General features: G+C 42.3%; 1 protein-coding gene across 3 annotated transcripts in view; it reads right to left on the bottom strand.

Moving 5' to 3' along the window:
- The window catches only part of BMX (BMX non-receptor tyrosine kinase), a 54,758-nt gene that overhangs the window by 6,317 nt on the left and 38,774 nt on the right, over positions 1–9,667 (bottom strand). For all 3 annotated transcript variants that reach the window (XM_023740683.1, XM_004386325.3, XM_023740682.1), the window contains 5 exons: positions 9,494–9,568; positions 8,370–8,541; positions 4,919–5,135; positions 3,897–3,961; positions 1,936–2,054 (listed from right to left, as the gene is read on the bottom strand). In XM_023740683.1, coding sequence (XP_023596451.1) covers positions 1,936–2,054; positions 3,897–3,961; positions 4,919–5,135; positions 8,370–8,541; positions 9,494–9,568 — 648 coding nt within the window. The remainder of the gene's footprint in view (positions 1–1,935; positions 2,055–3,896; positions 3,962–4,918; positions 5,136–8,369; positions 8,542–9,493; positions 9,569–9,667) is intronic.

Here is a 9,667-nt window from a genome sequence, read left to right on the forward strand (position 1 = left end):
CCCGAACCCTCTTTCCTATCTAGGCTTTTTTTTTCTCTAAATTTTGTTTGTTTTATTGTTGTTGTTGAGAGTATACACAGCAAAACAGACACCAATTCAACAGTTTCTGCATGTAGAATTCAGTGACATCGATGACATTCTTCAAGATGTGCGACCATTCTCCCCCTCCTTTTCTGAGTTGTTCCTCCTCCATTAACATAAACTCACTGCCCCCTAAGGTTCCTATCTAATCTTTCCAGTTGCTGTTGTCAATTTGATCCCATACAGATAGTTCCTGAAAGAGCGTAATGCTCAAGGCAGACATTTTTTACTAGTTAAGCTAAACTATTGTTTGGCTTTAAGAAGACTTCAGGGGATATCTTTGGTTTAAGGTTTAAAGATTATCTCAGGGTAATAGTTTCAGGGTTTCATCCAGCCTCCATGGCTCCAGAAAGTCTAGAGTCCATGAGAATTTGAAATTCTGTTCTGCATTTTCCCTCTTTTGATCATAATTCTTCTATGGAATTGTTGATCAAAATGTTCAGTGGTGGTAACCTGGCACCATCCAGTTCTTCTGATCTCATGGCAAAGGAGGCAGTTGTTCATGGAGGCAATTAGCCACACATTCCATATCCTCCTCCTATTCCTGAATCTCCTTTTTCCTCTTTTGCTCCAGGTGAATAGAGACCAATTGTTGTGCCTTGGAGGATACTGATTTTTTTTTATAGCATTCATAAGGCATATCAATTGATATAAGGAGATTGGAACTAATTTTGACAACAAGGTATAAAAATTAATCCACACAAAATGACATCAAGTCTTCACCAAAATACTATCTTGGGTTGTTTTTTTTTCCTTCTTTTTCTATGCACATTGGAATTTTTTTTTTTACAAGAACAATGCCACTTTAACAAAAGGAATTGTATTTTTTAAAGACTATGTCATGTAGAAAAATAAACAACTAACTAAATTTTCCCTTCTCAGGCAGTCTTATAGGTGTCAAACAACAGTCAGATTTCACTTATGAACTAAGACAGGCACGAAATAGGTATCAGTCATATATAATATATTCCATAACTTTATGATAATTTGGGTTATTTCCCCTGCGCCAATCTGACAGTGATTGAAAACAGGCTTGGCATTCCTCACAATGTAGAAAAATATCAAAATCCACAGAGTCATAATTTTAAAATTGTTTCTGTTCGCTAATTACCTTTAATAAATTTCAATATAGATATGTTAATAAAATAAGAGTCAGTGAACTTTTCCTGTAAAGGGTTAGATACAGCAGAATGTATTTTCGACTTTGTGGGTCAGATGGCCTCTGTGGCAACTACTCAAGTCTGCCGCTGTAGCACAAAAGCAACTATAGACAATTTGTAAATGAAGAAGCATGGCTGTGTGCCAATAAAACTTTACTTACAGAAACAGCTCCCAAATTTGTTCCTTGGGATGTGGTTTACTGGCCCCTGATCTAAAATATGAATTTTAACAAGGAGAGTAATTGAAACTAGGCATGGGCCAAAAAAAGCACCGATTCATGTTTGTGTTTACACCAGAGATGCCAAAAGAATTGGTCAGTTCAGAAGTGAACAGTTGTCATGGCTGTCCTTGGGCAGAAAAGTGGATGGCTTCATTTTAAGCCTGTCCACTTTTTGAATTTCGTGCCAGCTCTAGTTTCCGATCGTTCCTTTTCAAGATCTTCAGCAGAAAAGCTTTTATCCCCTTAAATTTTATGAGAAAGGGTTAGCAGGATGTACATTACTCAACGTGTAGTAGACATCCTAACACCCGGCCCAAGAAGGAAAGCATCTTCTTCCACCTCTTACTTGTCTCAGGCCATCCGTGTGATTTTGTAAGTGTTCAAGGGCCTTTTAAAAATGGGTGTTGCTGCTCTTGTGGTTTCCTGTTGTGGAAGCTGGCTTAAGAAACAGTCCTGTGTGGCCACACACTTACCGAATGCCCATACATCAGACTTGCTGCTGTATTTGAAGTAGTGAAACACCTCTGGGGCTGACCACTTGACCGGAAACTTTGTTCCTACTGAACTGACATACTGGTCATCAAGAACATACCTGTGGGGAAAACATCAACACAGACCTTAAGCAACATGGCGGAGCAAAATGGCAGCAGCACAGGCTGATGGGGGACACAGAGCCATCAGGCTCTCAACCAAATGCCTGTTTTCTGACTCTTTTGCTTCCTTTTAAAGTGTGAGCTTAGCTAGAGGCTGCTTATGACTTGAAAGCATTTTAAAAAATGATATTTAACTTTGAAAATAGCAAACTCTGAATGCAAAAACTTGGTGACTATAGAACACCCAAATGGCAAAACAAAACAAAACGAAAAACTAAGAATCCCACCCCAAAGATAACTTGTAATTCTACCACTCAAGGTACATTTTTGCTTGTACTTTCCAATCTTTTCTCCTATAAACAAGGAGTCTTTGGGCGGTGCAAACAGTTAACGTGCTTGGCTGCTAACTGAAAAGTTGGCGGTTTGAGTCCACCCAAAAGTGCCTTGGAAGAAAGGCCTGGTGATCTACTTCTGAAAGATCACAGCCATTGAAAAGCCTATGGAGCACAGTTCTACTCTGACACACACGGGGTTGTCATGAGTCAGAGTCCACTTGACGGCAACTGCTTAATTTAAACAAAATTGGGTTTCTATTGGTTTGAGATCTGCTTTTATTTTTTATTTAATGTCATATCATGAGCATTTTCCCATGTGGTTAAATTTTCTTCTGCAGCATCATGTATTCCTTCTTATACCTGTTGACATGAAGTTGATTCTGACTCATAGAGACCCTACAGGACGGAGTAGAACTTCCCCAGAGGGTTTCCAAGGAGCGGCTGGAGGATTCCAACTGCTGACCTTTTGGTTAGCAGCCAGGGCTCCAAATAGAGTAATGCATACAGAGAGTCAATCAAGAAAATGTTTAAACAAGCTGCAGTGGTGATACGGAAAATTTAACAACATGAAAACAAAAGCTTTCTTAGCGTTAATGCTCTGCCCATTTGCACATAGAAAACCCAGAAAGGTCTATAGGAGCCTCGATGAGTTAAAATATGTATGATATATGTTGTTGCGGTTAGGTGCTGTCGAGTTGATTTCAACTAATAGTGACCCCATGTGACAGAATAGAACTGCCCCATACGGTGCTCTAGTCTATAATCTTTACGGGAGTAGATCGCCAGGTCTTTCTCCTACGGAGCCACCGGATAGATTCAAACTGCCAAACTTTCCGTTAGCAGTTGAGCACTTAACCATTGTGCCACCAGGGCTCCTTGTATAATGTATACAGTAATAATATTATATATAATTATATATTAGAATCATATTATAACTAATAAGCATAATATATACTTCTCCAAATAATGTGGCTGTAGCATATTATGTTTAAATATTTAGAGTATTTAATGGGATTTATTCAGAAGTTTAAGGAGCCACGGTGGTGCAATGGGTAAACGCTCGGATGCGAAGGGAAAGGTCGGCAGTTGGAATCCACCTAGCAGCTCCCCAGGAGAAAGGCGATCTGCTCTCCTGAAGATTACAGCCTTGCAAATCCTATGGGGCAGTTCTACTCTGTCACACAGGGTCGCTATGAGTGGGAGTCAACTCCACGGCATACAACAACTACATTCAGAAGTTTAGAAAATACTCAGCAGAGTGTTGATAGACTTAAAAGGGGCTTCAGATAATTTCTGAAGAACAAGTTTCATTTCTTACAGGTGAAGACATGAGTTGAAGCACACCTCACAGGTAGTCAGGGGCAGTAGGGGGGATGGGGAACCCAGGTGTCTAAATCCCCAATTCAGAGCACCTTCTATAGCCCCGCGACGTCTGCAGCGGTGATGGGCATGTAGATGTTAATGGAAACCCCTCTTTCACTGGTTGCCTCTTTGGAGTTGGCTTACCTTGTCATCCCAAAGTCAGATACTTTCACAGAGAGATCACTGTCCACCAAGCAGTTCCGAGCAGCCTTTGGAGGAAAAACAAACCCACCAAGTATTAAAAGCGCCCAAGAACTGCCTGACATGAGAATCAGATCCTTTTCTTCTCTTCTGCAGAATGCTCCGCAAAATCTGATTGCCTATCACAACCCACATGCTCTGAAGTTGTCTGTTTTTCCTTTGCAAATCGCAATTTTTCAAAATGGAAACGTGCTCCCCTGAGTCACTTGCACCCACGCATCCATCCTATCCAACAACATGAAATGAAAGATGTTCCACGTCAAACTCGGAGCCTCGGTTAATCAGTGAGAAAGGAGGAAGTATTTATAAGGGTGGGCTTTCCAGCACTAGGATACTGCACGGTAACAGATGCACCGAGAAAGACGAGGCCTGGCCATTTGTCACCTCTTGAAAGCTCTTGCTTTGGAGGCATAGAAGCTGTACCAGGGAGTTTTGGAATTCACTGGCCTCGCACGCATGGCATATTGGCTATTCAGCACAAGAAACTCTCTAAAGAGAAATCCCAGGGAGTACCAGTCAGAACACTCTCTCCTCCCACCCTGAGTCAGAGACACACACAAATTGCATTTCCTCCTGGTTTTTGTATTTTCAGTTATTGTATCAAATGACTGCTTTAGCATTAAGCCCTTCCGGGAGTAAAGGTCAACTTGGATGTAATGGTTCCAAGAAAAATTCCATTGGTTAAAGTCTTTCCTCTTCATCTCTTCTTCATACCACAACACAGCTACATAGCTCTCAATGGCTTCTTCTACTGCTTCTGTTCTTTGATTTTCAGTACTTCTCATATTTTATTTTCAAATTGGGATTTTTATTACAAAAGTGTCAGACGCTTAAGCAAATCGCAAGCGATCAAAGTAAAAGTAAAGGTGTCCCCCTCGCTGTCCCTCCCAGTGGCCCCATCCTTGGAAGTCAGAACTGTGGACTGCTTTCTTTCCTTTCTTTGAGCTTCCAAGGGCGTTACTTACCAGGTCTCGGTGTATAAACTGGTGGCTCTCCAAGAAGGCCATGCCTTCACAAACGTCGTAGCACATTTCTAAGAGCTGGGAGGGCTCGAGTCCTTTTCCATGGTTCTTCAGGTAATTAAGCAAGCAGCCGTTGGTTATATATTCAGTCACTATATATATGGGGTATCTCTTTGAACACACTCCATAGAACTTAACCAGCTTGGGGTGGCTGAGTTTCCTGGAAACAACAGATTTTAAAAGGTCAGTACTGAATTTCCACACTCTGTTTTCCAGACGTTCTGAAAAAGAATCACTCTCAGATTTTTGTTTGTTTTCAGTTCTCCCTTCTCCCTGAACAGAGAAAGAAAGGAAAAAGTCCAGGATCTTATGCTGGGAATATATTAGCCTTTGGAGGCAAAAAACGACACCTCGTGCGGGACGTTGGCAACCCCAGCAGCAGGTTAGCAGTGTGGGTGTAGCAGCCTGTGCTGTTTTACACTTTCCCACCCAGAACCAGGGCGGCAGTGGTCTGTTGCCTCGAAAACCCTGGCTTGTCTCGTGACATCCTGAGAACTTCCACCACTGATTTGGAGGAAGCCACTCTAAGAGCACTCACTTCCATTGAAAAGCATCTAACTCTCACGTCTAAATATTTTGTTCTAGAGTAAAATAATATCAGAATATGACAGGCGTAGGTAAAATGAAAATTGTTGCTGTGTTACAAAAGTGAGACTTGTTATTAGTTGCCCTGGAGTTAATTCTGACTCATGACCACCCCACATGTATCAGAGTAGAACTGTGCTCCATAGGGTTTTCAAGGCTGTGAGCTTTCAGAAGCAGATCACCAGGCTTTTCTTCTGAGATGCCTCTGGGTAGGTTCGAACAGCCAACCTTTTCGCTAGTAGTCCAGCGCTTAACTGTTTGCGACCCCCAGGGACTCCGAAAGTAAGATTAAGCATGACTCTTCTCTCTTTAATTCATTTTATGTTATTATTACATGCTTTTTTTCAATAATGGATTTATAAATAGGAACCACACGACACGGCACGTCTGGTAGGTCATGATGGGGTGGACGCTCAGGTATCACGATGTTCATCAACTTGTCTTCATATGATTTCTCTATTCCTGTCAATTTACAGGATGATTCTTTCTTCAAAAAATTTTATTTATTTTGCCGTTGCTGTTGTTGAGAATATGCACAAAACATACACCAATTCAACAGTTTCTACGTGTACAATTCAGTGACAATTGATTACATTCTTGGAGTTGTGCAACCATTCTCACCCTCCTTTTCTGAGTTGTTCCTCCCCCATTAACATAAACTCACTGCCCCCTAAGGTTCCTATCTAATCTTTCAAGTTGCTGTTGTCAGTTTGATTCCATATAGATGGTTGTTTAAAGAACACAATGCTCAAGGCAGACAATCTTTACTAGTTAAGCTAAACTACTGTTTGGATTTAAGAAGACTTCAGAGGATATTTTTGGTTTAAGGTTTAAAGATTATCTCAGGGCAATAGTTTTAGGGGTTCATCCAGCCTCCATGGCTCCAGAAAGTCTAGAGTCTATGAGAATATGAAATTATGTTTTGCACTTTCTCCCTTTTGATCAGGATTCTTCTATGGAATCTTTGATCATAATGTTCATTAATGGTAACTGGGCACCATCCAGTACTGGTCTCATGGCAAAGGAGGCAGTTGTTCATGGAGGCAATTAGCCATACGTTCCATATCCTCCTCCTATTCCTGACTTTCCTTCTTCCTCTGTTGCTCCAAGTGACTAGAGACCAATTGTTGTTACAGGATGATTCTTTAATATTTGAATGTGTAGAGTAAACCTAAACTTAACATACATCATCTTTTTTTTTTTTTAAATAAATGAGGATGTATTAAATCCTTGGTTATTTTCTTTCTTCTTGGTTTAAGCATAGGGGGTATGTCTTATGGTCTTACTTAGGCAATAAGCTCGAGTACACATCTGTCAGCACTTCTGGAGACCTGCATGGTAGCCAGCAAAGCTCTTTTCAAAGGGAAGGCTTGTGGTAGGACAAGGGTCCATCACTCAGTACAAGGCTGTTCCTTGAGCAAATTCAGTCACTGCCCAGGGGGCTCTTGGTGGGATCACCATGTCAACAGATACTTCCACATGATAGGCCTCAGGTTGACCATTACATTTGAGGTTTAACATTTTCCCTTTATGGTACAGTTTGACATCTTTCTTTATGATTAGGTGATTTTTTTAATGACATTTTATGATTCTTTATCATAAAATGTAGTGGCAAAATGGAGTCCCTGGGTGGTGCAAACAGTTAAGCATGCACTGAAAGGTTGGTGGTTTGAATCTACCCAGAGGCGCCTCAGAAAAAAGGCCTGGTGATCTGCTTCCGAAAGGTCATAGATTTGAAAACCCTATGGAGCAGTTCTACTCTGAAACACATGGGGTCACCATGAGTTGAAATCGACTCAACAGCAACTGGTTTGGTTTTTTAGTGGCACAATACGTTTGAATGTTACACCAGGACATAGGGGTTACATCTGAGCCTAAGGAAGTTTTTGCCAGATTCTCCTGTCCTCCTGCTTTGCAGGGCCCCACTTATCCCTCATCCAACTATGCCCCTCCCCACAGGGCAAGGAGGCCACAGGGCTAAGGGAAGTGCCCCTTCAGAGTCCACATGTCCTCTTCTTGACTACCCTTCGTGTCCCAGGACTCTGGGGTTCCCTACCCACATAGCCTGGAGCCTCTCCAGGACCTGCGCAGACTCTTCTCGTCTGTACCCCCAAGGGTGGAGCACACCATTGTTGTACCCATCCCTAGCCAAGATGGGTAGTGGATAGATAGTTGTGTGGGGGGCACAGAGAGGAGGCTAGGATGTATTCAATGTGGCGTCTGCATGCAAGTATGGAGGTCCCTCCTAGTGCTGGATGCAGCTGGGGGTGGGAGGAGGCCGGGTAGACCAGGTCTGGGGGCCACGGGCCAGAGGTTGGTTTCTCTAAAGAGTCCTGAGAATTCTAATTTCCAGTAAGGCATTTCAGGTTGTTATGAAGGTATAATTGTCAAAGTAGCAGCATAGGATAGATTTTATTGAATAAGTTTGTCAACTCGATTTATAACTTTTAAATATTTATATTTATGATATATGGACTCTTGCTCCAGGCCTTGTAAATGTTAGGGATAAGCCTGTTAGTGCTAATACCTTCCCATAAAAACAAACACAAACAAACAAACCAAACCTGTTGCCATTGAGTCGATTCTGACTCAAGGCAACCCCATGTGTTACAGAGAACTGTGTTCCATTGGGTTTTCTTAGCTGTAATCTTTACAGAAGCAGATTGCTAGGCATTTCCTCCTTGGTGCCACTGGGTGGGTTTGAACCACCAACTTTTGGTTAGCAGTCAAGCACAAACTATTTGCGCTACCCAGGAATAATGCTTTCCCATAGCGAGGGCTAAGCTTCCACTCCTCAGAAAAAACTTACATCATAGTCTGGGCCTCCTGGAAGAATTCATCTTCTGACATGGAGCCTTCCTTGATCATCTTGACAGCAATGTCATACTTCTCCTTCCACTTGCCCAGCTGGACCACTCCAAACTGACCACTTCCCAGTTCCTTCAACAGGGTGATTTCTTCTCTCTTCAGTTCCCAGATTCCTAATAAGGCAAGGCAGATGCTCTTTAGGACAAGAACAGAGGGCTTTGGGGCTAACAGCCTCCCAAGGAATTTCCTTTCAATGAGAATTCCCCCAGACGATAAGCAGAGCAGCAAGGCTTTTTTTTTTTTTTTTTTTAAAGTTAATCAATTAAAAACACACAGACACACACACACAAAACAATCCTTGGTATGTGGTCTATGGCCTATAATACCACGATAACGCTTCCTCAGACAATACTGTTCTTGAAGCAGCTACAGTTATTGCCAAAAGGGCTCAGAGTAAAAACAGTCACAACCAGAGACATCTGGGAGAGACTTGGTGTGTGTCAAATGTGCTTGACCCCCTTACCAAACCAAATCCATTGCCATTGAGTCGATTCCGACTCATAGTGACCCTGTAGGACAGAGTAGAACTGCCCCATTGGGCTTCCAAGGCTGTAATCATTAAGGGAGCAGAATGCCACATCTTTCTCCAGAGTAGCGGCTGGTGGGTTCGAGCCAACAACCTCTGGGTTAATAGCTGAGCGCTTTAGCCACTGTGCTACCGGGGCTCCTTTGATGCCCTTAGAATGGTAAAATATTGTTACATTTTCCCGAACACATATGGTTAAAGACTGGCTCCTGAGCAGGCTGGGGCACTGAATCCAGGAAGAAGGATGAGCAGAGGGGCATTGGAGGTGATGATCAAGACCAATAAGAGGTAGAATTTGACAATATTTTTTGTAATGTTGGAGAGATTACAGATTTAGGTTAGGAAGAGGACAGGAACATTTTTTTTTAAAGAAAGTAAACAAATATATTAGAGCTGAAGCCCATCCTGACACAATCCAAACAGAAACCTCCTTCCTGTCTTCTCCCTTTTTCAGTAAATTGACCACATTGTTTTTAACCTAAAAAAAAAAAAAAAAAAGGTGAGAAATGGAGTTTAAGAGCCCAAGGGTATGTCCATACCACTTCCCAAGGATGCGGAGACGGGGACCTTGTTGGCCTTGGTCGACACAGGATGGCGAAGACGGGTGATCATGCCTACGATGGAATCAGCATCATCTCATTACACCCCATCCCATCCCATCCCACCCTATCCCATCCCATCCCATCCCATCCCACCCTATCCTGTCCCATCCC

The sequence above is a fragment of the Trichechus manatus genome, unplaced genomic scaffold (genome assembly GCF_000243295.1).
Source record: "Trichechus manatus latirostris isolate Lorelei unplaced genomic scaffold, TriManLat1.0 scaffold00162, whole genome shotgun sequence".
NCBI classification, from domain to species: domain Eukaryota; kingdom Metazoa; phylum Chordata; class Mammalia; order Sirenia; family Trichechidae; genus Trichechus; species Trichechus manatus.